This window comes from Pelobates fuscus, chromosome 6, assembly GCF_036172605.1.
Source record: "Pelobates fuscus isolate aPelFus1 chromosome 6, aPelFus1.pri, whole genome shotgun sequence".
NCBI classification, from domain to species: Eukaryota; Metazoa; Chordata; class Amphibia; order Anura; family Pelobatidae; genus Pelobates; species Pelobates fuscus.
The window spans coordinates 186,933,082-186,945,803 of record NC_086322.1 but is presented as its reverse complement, the minus strand read 5'-3'; the positions used below and the strand labels follow the sequence as shown (position 1 = coordinate 186,945,803).

The following is a 12,722-nucleotide window of genomic DNA, read 5'->3' as shown; positions in this document are numbered from 1 at the left end:
GACGAGTCAGCTACAGCTGACCTGAGAATGTGGCAGCTGTTCCTTTCCTCGTGGAATGGCAGGTCACTGTTTGTTCCCCCCGTTTCCGACGATTCCCCAGTACTCTGGACTGACGCTTCAGGTACCTTAGGCTACGCGGCCATATTTGGAGACGAGTGGCTGTACGACTCCTGGCCGATCGAAACCACATCACTCGAGAGTTTCACTACCACCTCCTCTCTTTTTGAGATCTACCCTATCGTAGCAGCAGCTTACATGTGGGGGGTAGAGTGGAGGGGGCAGTCAGTCAGGTGTTTTTGTGATAACTTAGCTACCTGTAACATCATTAACAAGGGCCGCTCTCAGTCCCTCACGATCATGAACCTAGTCAGGAGACTCACTTGGCTAGCAGCTAATCTCCAGTTCTGCATATCCTGTGTTCACGTCTCAGGTATACAAAATACTGCCGCTGATGCTCTGTCACGCTTCAATTTGCAGGAGTTCTTCAGACTACATCCTACAGCTACCCAGCAACCCAGGGTACCTCCAAAATTCGAAGACCTGGTAATGCGTTAAGCTCTCTCTTACAACTAAGCCGCACGCTTGTGCAGGCGGGTCTATCCCTTAACACAAGGAAAGCCTATTACAGAGCATATGAACTGTTTATGTGTTTCGTTCGTAATTACTGTGTAATAAATGTTTTTTCTGTTGAAACCATGGTTGCTTTCACAACTTTTTGCCACTTTTCTCTTAATCTAGCTTACAACACAATCAAACTCTACTTAACGGGAATCCAACACTACATGTTAACCTCCTTTCCCAACAAGTCTCCTTTCCTATCTTCCTACCCTCTTAAAAGTGTCCTCAAAGGCATTCATAACTTGTCAGTACACATACCCACTAAACGCCTTCCCATAGATAGTAAGCTATTTAAGAATATATCCGATGTACTCGACACGTCCCCTTTCGAACATATCACAAACCTCGTTATTAAATCAGCGGCTTATCTAGCCTTTTATGGTTTCTTGAGACCCAAAGAATTCACTGTAGAGAGAGCTTCTGATTTCAGCTCGTGCCTCCAAAAGAAACACTTAATTAAAAAACTAGACCACTACACATTGTCCGTTACCCGTACCAAAACAAGCCAAACAGGCCCACCAGTAGAAATTAACTTTTATCCCACTTCAACCAAATGGTGTCCCGTCCGTGTATTGGATAAGCTAGTAGCAGCCCAAGCTAATTCCGTTCCTGATAGCCCACTTCTAGCTATACTAGGGAAACCCCTGACCACAAAAATCTTCATGCTTTACATACGCACCCTTTTACTCCGCTTGGGACAAAACCCACGTTCATTCTCGGGCCATTCTTTTCGTATTGGAGCAGCCACAGCTGCCTCAGGTAATCATGTACCGACACACATAATTAAAAATATGGGGAGGTGGAAATCGTCCGCATACAACAGATACATTCCCAATCCAGAGAAAGAGATAAGGCTGGCTTTCTGTGATATGACTAAATGATGTACCGCTTAATAAACGCATTTTGTTTTAATGGTTATTATTTTTTGCCCTCTTTTACAGGCCTAACCTTACGTCAGTTTCGGCACACCTCAACTGACTTGCTATTAAGGAACTACTTATTTTTAACCCTGTTTTCCTTACGTCCTCGGAATGTGCCGTACACAAATAGAAGGCTTGGCCTGTAATTGTGGGAGGCACTTAAATTCCCTATTTAAACCCAGTGAGCCCCTGCTTACCTGTCTTCGACGATCTCGGAAGTGCCCCTCCCACCGCACCCTCAATTTTATCATTTTCCTAGGTGGGCCCTCTTTTACAGGCCTAACCTTACGTCAGTTTCGGCACACCTCAACTGACTTGCTATTAAGGAACTACTTATTTTTAACCCTGTTTTCCTTACGTCCTCGGAATGTGCCGTACACAAATGTTGCATGTTTTAATGCCTATTAATTCATCTTAGTCACAACATGTAACAATGTAGAATATTTCACATTTACTATGCATTGTGAAGGTGTCATGCTAAAAACACAGCAAGGTAGTTTGATATGCATTATATAAATTCAATATCAAATATCTGTATTAACCAGCCACACTTTATAGAGACACAAAAACACATGAACAGATTTTAGCTCAAAAGAATAACCATCCAAATGATTTTTCCCTATGTTCTGGACAGTAATGTGTAAATATTTAATCCTGCATTCATATATTATTATTTTGCCCTAAACTTCCATACAGCCTCCATATTGCATCAATAAACCTCGATTTACTGCACCACCTCTTGTAAATTGCATAGGGTTCTAAATTGCTTCTATATTCCTACATATAGCTGCTGCAATGTTTACAGTTTCCATATAGATTCACATATTGCTCACGTATATCCCCATACTGCTGCCACATTGCTACAGAAATCCATTCAATACCCATATTGCACCCCAATATTGCCACCATCGTATATGCTAGTCCTACACAAAGTTCAGAGTTTCAAGGTTCATTTTTTTGTATGAAGACTAAGGGCCTTCATGCAAACATACAAATGAAAGACATTTACTTTTTGGGATGCTTCAATACTATTACTGTTGCTGCTACCCTTAATTGCACTGTGTTGGTTGGGCTTGCATTAAATTGTTGTCACTTTCTTTCATCTGAGTGCCATTAAAGTGGGTAATAGTAATTGGGCAAATGTAACACCCCCAGGACGCACTTGGAAACCAGAGCAATCTGAATGTACCTTTCCTGGTTCAATACCAGTTGTACTCCTGCACTGACATAAGGTCATTGACATATTGTAAAGCTGTAACATTGTCTAAAACTGTTTAACTTAAAAAAGGCACATCTTGCAAATTACATTTTCTTTGCAATAAACATCATTAACTTGCAAATGCCTCAATAGTGAATACACGATGTTAAGCTATCAGGAATACCTTGAAAATCAGGTGTACAGTATTTTGTTAGCGAATGGTTTAAAGGACAACTGTTATCAAATGTTCACTTCTCACTTCTCTGTTTGTTTTTTTTCATGAATGAAATAATAATAATGAAGCTTAATGCTATTTTTTTCAATTATGTATTCACTTCTTATCTGGCTGAGCAGACATTTTGGGCTAGATTCTACTGTTATCTGATTAATTGCTGCCCAACCCAATTTGTGTGCTGCTGCATGTTCACACAGAGCAATTTAAGTTATGCTAATCACTAGTTGGTAAGATAACAGTAGAATCTGACCCAAGACGGCTGATTAGCCAGATTAATAAATTTTCTAAAAAAAAAAAAAAAAAAACACACACAAAACAATACATATCATTTACAAAAAGCATTAAGTTAATTACATGTAATAAAAAAAATTTGTTTGTGAAATGCATACAACAGCAAAAACCTCAGGTCATGATGATGACTATTGTCTGTGGTTACCTTCCAAATACTGTGCAGAATTTTTTTTTTTTTTTGTCTTTGTAGTCTTGCTAAACCTGCAAGAGACTGTGGTGCAACAAAAACCACTCTATTGTGGTTCCTTCAAGACAAAAAAGGAAATAGCTGTAAGTCTTAATCTTATTTTTTGAAAGGGGTGAAGAAATAAAGTAGTTAATACTACAAGCCACGGAGACACAGTGGACAACAATTATGAAAAAGGGACATAAAAAAATAACTTTTGTGGATGACATGGAACCATTCTAACAGACTTAATTTCCTGATAGGTGGTATCACGGAAATCTCTCACGTCATGCAGCTGAGGCTCTGCTTCTCACGAACGGACAAGATGGGAGTTACCTCCTGAGGAAGAGTGATTCAAAAGACAATGTATATTCGCTCTCAGTGAGGTAGGTAACTTTTGTATGAATTTGTTGATTTACCTTATAGATAGCAACTCAATAACTATTTATGTCGTGCAATAATATGTTAGTAAACTCTCCTTGTGTCCTTAACATTTTGCTATTTTTTTTACGCTCAGTTTTGTCTTTGAAGACCCTCTGCCAATATGGATTGTCCTACGTGGTGGGCACTAGCAACACTAAATGGCCTGGCTATAGTTTAATGAGTAAGACATTCCATTTTGGATAAGATCTTAAAGACCAGGGTCTGGATTCTCTCCGCTGAGTAAGGATACTTTCTGATTTCTGAATAGCAATTACTCCTCTGAAGTCTATAGAAAAAATGCTATTCAGTAAGCAAGCTAAAATGTTAGATTGCCAAGACAACATACACTGCGTTGTTAGTTATTAAGCCCTTTAGAACAAAGGGTAGGCTCCTTCTGTGATATCTTGTTAGTCTTTTCAATTGTATTATTAGTCTTTTAGTTGTGTTGGTTTCAGAGGATAACATACTCTTTTTGTCTTTAGCTAAGATAGCTCTATCATATTAAATGTAAATAAGACTAGAAGGGCATTTAGGTGAGATGGAGATTTTCTTTTTCTATTTTAATGTAAATGTGAAAGTTTATTTAATTCCTCCAACAGTGAGATTGAAAGTGTCCTGCCAAGATGCATGTCTTCACGTTGATGGAAACAGAATTTACGTCTTGATCTTTGTGTGACTGACTCAGGTTGATAGGTGTTGTAGGCTCTTGATACTTTTGATACTGGTTGTGTGTTCATTATAAAATGTGGACTACAAACATTTTGCTGAAACAAAATATGTTATTTAAAATAATACTTGATCACAGGAATGATAACTAGCAAACTCTTACTAAAAGGTAAAAGGCAAACAGGTAAAAATGTCCTGGTGGTTAGTTCAAACTCTCACTTCTATTCAGGTTGTAAGATCATATTTCCCAAACTACAAGGAGTAGTGAACTTACTCCATCCTGAAATTGAAAGATCACATTGCTAGGCAACCCACACTGGCTGCATTACTTTAGCTGGCATGGGGAACATTCTCAAATACCTCATTTTCCAGAAAGGACCAAGTATAGTAGACTGAGACCTAGGGAATGTTATTCATTGATAACAGACACCGGAGAAGTATATCAGCTCCATATGTTTCTGTATTTTTATTTATTTATCTATTTTTTTATTTTTATTATGTACAAGGATACAACAAGGATTTATAAAATAAGATACTCATCAATAAATAGATATATCGAGCTTGCACATTTTTAGATAATAAAATATAGACGAAGGGTACACCGTGCTTGTGGATTGTATCTGAATAAAAGAAAATTAAGCATAACATTTGCACCAATTGCAGATTAATGCTTAGAAAGATGATAAGAGCACAGTCCCTACTAAACATACAAAAAAGCCAATGTAGCATGTGCACTGGTGATAGATTCAGCAGGTTTTAGGCAGGAACAGAGTACATTACAATACTTATCATATCTATTAAAGACAGGAGTCTCCCCTACACTATGGCAAGGAATATTGTGTGTAAAATGGCCCCAAAGTGGCCTGGGATTAGCATATACCCAATTTGCAGGACTGTTGCAAGTGTGCACTGGGGTCTGAAGTATCCAGGTGCACAAAGAGGTATAAGCTGGTGCCATATAACAGATTTCTCACCCTTTAGGTCGATAAGGAGCATTATTTAATCCAAGAGGTCCACAGACCTTGGGTGAGGTTTACAAGATTAAAGTCCTGTCATTAGGTTGATTTAATAGTCGGCGACCCAGCTGGGCCTACCATGAACTTGTCCGCAGGTGAGTAGTGGGAGTTGTTGGTAAACCCTTCTGCCTCTTCACTATGTGGGATAGAAATTCTGCAAAGATCCTGTTCAGCTTATGTAGCATAGATGTCCGTGTTCGTGTCTCCAAGTGTTCGAGCCTGCACATCTTCTTCGCCAGCTGTCAGGACATCTTCCAAAGATTACAGAGTTGGCCTCTTGGATAGGATAATCTTTGCCGGTCTGGGGGGGAAGTGGGAACCTGGATTCAAAATGCCAGGCTGTAATGGCAACAGAAGATCTGCTGTCTCTCCTGTGTAAACCATGCTTATAGACATGAGGTATGTCCAAACAATCTGTTTGAATTGTCATCATCATGACCACCGAAAAGTCCTCTTTGGTGTGGTGATGAATATAAGTTGAAAAATGACCGTCCATCTATAGGATTCAGACATTTTGACAAGAAGTGCAAGAACTGTATCGACATAAATCTGTTCTGCTCAGAGGTCAGACCCCTTCCCAAAAAGATTTTTTTTAAAACCATAAACATGCAAAACAAAGCTAAGGTTTTCAGAGGATGGATCCGCCAGCAGCCCCATATATTTTAAAGGATAAACTGCTTGTTAAATACTAAGGGTTCCAAATAAATACAATGTTACAAAGTGTTCCTGCTATATCATCCTTTTTCAGAATCAGTAAAAGGCTTTCTTAAACTCATACAAGGTTATATTTGATATACCTTTGTTTTTGTGCATCTGTTTATCTATATATGTATTTCTTATTTTTTACTTAAAATATACATACTTGCTTATATATACTTAACAGGGGGTCAAACACTACGGAAACTCAAAAAATTGGACCTGGTACAGAGAATATGTTGTTCCTTCCCAGCAAGAATCAAAATGTCCACATATAATATAATCTACAGTTTAGTTTAGTAGTGGGCTCTCTCTGCCTGTTGTTGTAACAGAGATAGATTTCCAAGCTTCCTTCAATATGTGACACTTAATTAAATGCCTCCTTTCTTGGCACTAATGTATGGCTCTGTCTGCTAAATTCAGGAGAAATATGCTCAGCCCCAAAGTATAAAGGGTATATTTAAAGGGACACCCCAAACCCATAAAGCACTTTAGCTTGCTCACATGGTTTATGTGTGAAGAGTGTGTCCTATTTTCATTTTACAAAAGTGCAGATTTCAATAGAAAATGGCACTTTTATAAATTAACCTTGTTACACCCCCTGACTGTCTATCAGACAATCTGTCTTGTTACTTCCTGGCTGTTAAGCGTGGTGGTGTAGCTTAATTTAGGAGGCATGAATTTCCCAGAGCTACATTGGAAAGTCTGTGATTGGACAGACACATAGTCTGGGTGGGGTTCGAAGGGGAGGGCTTGTAAATGATTCAGGCAAGAGACATGCTGCTCTTGAAAGTTGTTTTTAAAAAAGCCTACAATGAAAACATGCATAATTAAATATATGTATGTTTTCAATGTAAATATATCTAATAAACAGTATTTGAACAAATGAGCAAAAACAAACTAAGAACTTTTTTCAAATCACTTAGTATACTGTCTTGTCCTGATCACGTGCTTTCATGTTATCAGATTTCATTTTAAAAACAACTCCTTACATATGTGAACACGAGAACTCATTACCTCCTGAATTTCCATTCTTGCGTCACACTGGATTTGAGTCAGTTCATGAATGGCTTTCACTTTGTGTTTAAATAGTATGTCTATAAATTGTTAGAATTATTTTCAATGCAAATTAGTTTTTTTTTTGTGTGTGTTTTATTTGTTTATATTACTGTTTGCATACATACAAATCCAAATGCATTTCTCCATCTCTCTGTATAATCCTTTGATTTCACTTAATACATTTCTAGCTTGTCATGTTTTGTGATAAATATTAAAACCACACAAAATCCGTGAATATGCAGTGCCTACTTTCTATGTATACTCAGTCTCAGCACTCTTAATCAAGCTGAGTTTAGCAATCAGTTGATATTATTAATTACCAGCTGTTAGCACCACCAAACCTAAATGTATGGGAGAAAGAAAACTATGCTCACAAGGCAAATTCTCATTAGCGATCAATATACTCAGTGCGAGTTTGGAAATGCTTACAGTCGTATTCCCTGTAATATTCATTATTTAGGAGTATTTAGTAAATGCCCCCTGGGTACTGAACTTCTATCCCACTTTGTTTTCTTATCTTGGACAATTCTCCCACAGAAATCAATCATGGACTGCTTAGTTTTGCAGGCTCAGTATCTTCCCAGTTGTATTATTATTAATGCCATTTATAGAGCGCTAACAGATTCCATAGCGCCTTACAATATTATGAGAGGGGATTTAGCTATAAATAGGACAATTACAAATAAACTTACGGGAACAATAGGTTGAAGAGGACCCTGCTCAATCAAGCTTACATTCTATAGGAGGTGGGGTGTAAAACACATTAGGACAGGAATTTTCAATCAAATGGGCTGCCCTTTAGGAGAGGGCAAGAGACAGGTATGTGAGGTAGGGGTTAGTCTTGGAGGCCATAAGCTTTCCTAAAGAGATGGGTTTTAAGGCACTTCTTAAAAGATGCAAGACTAGGGGAGAGCCTGATGGCAGTAGGCAGGCTATTCCATAGGAAGGGAGCTGCCCGCGAGAAGTCCTGCAAGCGCGAGTAGGCCGTACGGGTGCGGACAATGGACAGGAGGAGGTCACGGGCAGAGTGGAGAGACCGAGAAGGGACATACCTATGGATCTGTGAGGAGATATAAGAGGGGCTAGAGTTGTTCAGTGCTTTATAGGTGTGAGTTAGTATCTTGAATTGACTCCTATAGCATACAGGAAGCCAGTGTAAGGACTGGCAGAGGGGTGAGGTGTGAGAGAAACGACTAGAGAGGAAAATCAGTCTAGCAGCAGCGTTCATTACGGACTGTAGGGGTGCAGTACGGCTTTTGGGAAGACCAATCAGGAGAGGGTTACAATAATCCATGCGGGAAATTACTAGAGCATGGACAAGCTATGTTTGCGGGCTATGTTTTTAAGATGGAATCTACAGGATTTGTCAACATGCTGGATGTGAGGCTCAAAGGTGAGACCAGAGTCAAGTATGACGCCAAGACAGCGCGCTTGCAAGGATGGACTGATGTTGGTACCACAAACTTGAAGGGAGAGCGAAAGAGGAGGATCAGTATTAGGAGGAGGGAAGACAAGGAGCTCAGTTTTAGAGAGATTGAGGTTCAGAAAGCGGGAGGACATCCAGTCAGAGATGGAAAAAAGGCAAGCAGTGACACGTTGCAGGACGGCAGGGGAGAGGTCCGGGGAGGAGAGATATAGCTGGGTGTCATCAGCGTACAGGTGGTAGCGGAATCCAAAAGAGGTAATAAGTTTGCCAAGAGAGGCAGTATAAAGAGAAAATAGAAGGGGACCAAGGACAGAGCCTTGGGGGACTCCAACTGAGACAGGACGAGGGGAGGAGGTATCATTAGAAAAAGAGACACTGAATGAGCGTTGGGAGAGATAAGAGGACAGAGTCACAGAGACCAAGCGATTGAAGAGTTTGAAGAAGGAGAGCATGATCAACAGTGTCAAAGGCCGCTGAGAGGTCAAGAAGAATTAGTATGGAGTAGTGGCCTTTGGAGTTTGTAGTTTACCTGATTCTATATCTTTGTTGATTTTAGGCAACTTGTAACTTGTGTTACTGGGAGAAAGGGGCAAAAAAGGAAGTATGGATGAATCTGTGACTGATAGCTAATATCTACGTGAGAAAGCCTAATCTCTGATAATATTAACTAATGTGGAAATCCCATTGTCACATTCCAAAACAAATACTCTGAGCATTCTAAGAAATGTTAAATCTTCCCCTCAGCTGATTAACCTGTGCATATCTTACTCGTTGAGACCCAGACAAGAGGATATTAACGTGAGATGTCAACATTCTGACTTCCTGTATGAAAAGAAACAAATAGATATTATTATTGTCGTATAAAAAACTAAACCATTCAAAGCTATTCATGAAAATAGCATTAAAAGACCACTATAGGCACCCAGACCACTTGAGCTCAATAAAGTGGTCTGAGTGCCTGGTCCAGCTAGGTTTAACCCTTTTTTCTATAAACATAGCAGTTTCAGAGAAACTGCTATGTTTATAAATGGGTTAATCCAGCCTCTAGTGGCTGTCTCATTGACAGCCGCTAGAGCGCTTCCGCGCTTCTCACTGTGAAAATCACAGTGACAAGACGCCAGCGTCCATAGGAAAGCATTGTGAATGCTTTCCTATGGACTGGCTGAATGCGCACGCGGCTCCTGCCGCGTATGCGCATTCAGCCGAAGAGGAGGAGAGGAGACGGAGAGGAGGAGGAGAGTCCCCACCCGGCGTTGGAGAAAGAGGTACGTTTAACCCCTTCCTCTCCATCCAGCCCGGCGGGAGGGGGACCCTGAGGGTGGGGGCACCCTCAGGGCACTACAGTACCAGGAAAACGAGTATGTTTTCCTGGCACTATAGTGGTCCTTTAACACCATGTCACACAATGATTGAGAGATTGTCAAACTTCTCATTTCACTCATTTCTTTTTTATTTGATGCTTTTATTTTATTTTCATTTTTTACAGAATCAGTGAAAGGCTTTCTTAAACTCATACAAGGTTATATTTGATATACCTTTGTTTTTAGCAAATTCTGTAACAATCTAACTTGGTCAAGACACACTTAGAGCAAATATTGCAAAAGAGGAGGAGAAATAGAAACATTTTTTATTTTTCGATTCTTCTGTCATGTTTTCTGTATTCCGCCAATAAAAGTCTACATTATGAATAAAGTGTAAAAAAAAATTCAAATTCAATTATTTCTGAAGTGGTAGTTAGATTTTTTTTAATAAGGAATCAACAGGAAGACACTGTCCTCTTGATGACAGTGTATAAAGAAGACATAAAGAAAAGAGGCCCGCTTAAAGCAAGCTAAGATTAAACTTTAAAACCTGAAACAGCAGTAATAAGAATCCATTTTATAAACAATGACAATTATATTCTAACACAAAAGGGAAAATTGTACTTTTATTTTTAACCAATTTTTTATTTTTTGCATTATTGGCATTTTTGGCACAGGTCTAAACAACCTCTAATTTCATATTCATATTTTACTGACAGTGGTATTTACTAAAGTGAGAATTAGAGGTGAATTCTAAATTAATTTGAAGTTTAATGTCAAATTACTGAAATATCTAAGTCAGCTGTGCTTTTAGAAAAGTTCGACTACTCTGCACTTTAGTTGATGACCCTGAGAGGTTTAAAAAATGCAAAAATGACTTAAATAGGACTGTCATTCACATTTACTATATCGGCTTCTGTACATTTACTATCCCTCCCATGAACACCAAGTTTAAATGAAATAATTTAAAGATTAAAAAAAATTACCAGGGTGCTGTCATGCTATACATGTCAGAGTGTCTTTAACAACAGGGTGGTGCATATGCTGAGACTGTGGTTCAAACAATTGCCATTATTATTGTACATGAGGCAGAGCAAATACAACCTGTTAACAGATTTGCATTTTTCAGAGCTAATACAACACAGATGTGTGTCTAAGCCAGAGTCCTTTTATTTGCAAAGACAGAACAAACAAAAACATTCACACAGACACATGCACATTTATAGATGGTATGTCTGTCAAAAGAACCTATTGGTTGTTTTTACATACTATCAAGCATTTTTCTATTTTACATTTTAACACCCCCACCCCTACAGGTGTCAAGTCCTGGGGTGCGGGGGTGGGGGGGTGGGGGGGGAATGTGGGAACCCACCCAACATTTTCACTGCCCCAAAATGGGTGAAATGCCCTGTGTTTGTTGTTGTCAGGGTACCTGAGGCCTCTACCTCTAAGGGAGGTAGAGACTTGATGGTTTATCCGTCCAGGCGAGCTGTTTCCTCCGTTCCTCGCGGTTCATCCAGCCACTTAAACACCGGCCGCGAGGAATCCACGTCCTTTTCTAGCAGGACGCTCAATACGTGACGTCATGACGCTATCACGAGCGACCTGTCACTCAAGTGTCCGATATCCAATCGGCACTTGTCAGAGGCGTGCTTACCATCCGGAGCCAGGGTATTTAAGCTTACTTCTCTCTTCAGCTCATTGCCCTGTCGTGGTTCTAGCTTGTCTAGTCACTCAGTGCTCTGGTATTCTAGTTTGCTCTATTTGGTTTTGACTCGGCTTGTTGTACTTCCCTGCTTCTCTGTTCTCCCTTGACCCGGCTTGTCTCTCGCTTATCTGTCTTCCCGTTCCCTCGACCTCGGCTTGTCTCTGACTATTCTCTATTACTCTCGGTACGTTAGTCCGGCCATTCTAAGGCCCGGTATACGTACCTTTCCACTCTTTGTACTCTGCGTGTTGGATCCCTGTCCCGATCCTGACAGTTGTGCACAACACAAACAAATTTAATGACATGCTTGCTGGTGTTTTGTCTCTAGTGTCCCCATCAGTAGAATACCAAAGAACAAAATTGGGCAGGCTGGTGTGTATGTAGAAGGGGCTGTTTGTAATGAAATGTATATGTAAATGGGTCTGTTTGTGGTGTGCTATGGGTAGGTAGGGACTGTAGTGTGTGTGCGCGTGCACATGTATAAGGGCAGTAGAGATTGTGTGTATACTCAGGGACTGTAGTGTGCATGTGTACAGAGCCTGTAGAGTGTGTATTTGTATTTGTGTTGCATTGTGTGTGTATCAAGGAGCTGTAGAGTGTATGTATGTATATAGGGGTTGCAGGATCTTTGCCTTTTGGAGATTTTACTAACCAGTAAACAGTCCGGCATTTTTGTTTGCTTTTGGTTTCATAAGCCTGATTATGGTCTAGGTACTCTAGATCTATGTCTAATTCCTACTTCTGGGGGCACCCAACTATTATCCCAAATGTGCGGAAGTGTTTCAGGCCATCCTGTAAGCAATGAAAAGCTTGATGGTTGTCTGTTGCCTATTGTCAGGTAAATGCTCTTCTGTAACACCTTATTGAGCCAGCAGTCAATATCAGCATGATACACACACACTGACCCATACACACACACACACACACACACACACACACACAGACACAGACTGACTCATCTATACACACATACTGACCTATATGAGCAGGTAGACCCAT

At 39.9% G+C, this 12,722-nt stretch overlaps 1 protein-coding gene across 2 annotated transcripts in view; it reads left to right on the top strand.

Moving 5' to 3' along the window:
• DAPP1 (dual adaptor of phosphotyrosine and 3-phosphoinositides 1) overlaps window positions 1–12,722 on the top strand; it is a 79,345-nt gene that overhangs the window by 35,441 nt on the left and 31,182 nt on the right. For both annotated transcript variants that reach the window (XM_063458600.1, XM_063458601.1), the window contains exon 2: window positions 3,692–3,814. In XM_063458600.1, the coding sequence (XP_063314670.1) occupies window positions 3,692–3,814 (123 nt within the window). The remainder of the gene's footprint in view (window positions 1–3,691; window positions 3,815–12,722) is intronic.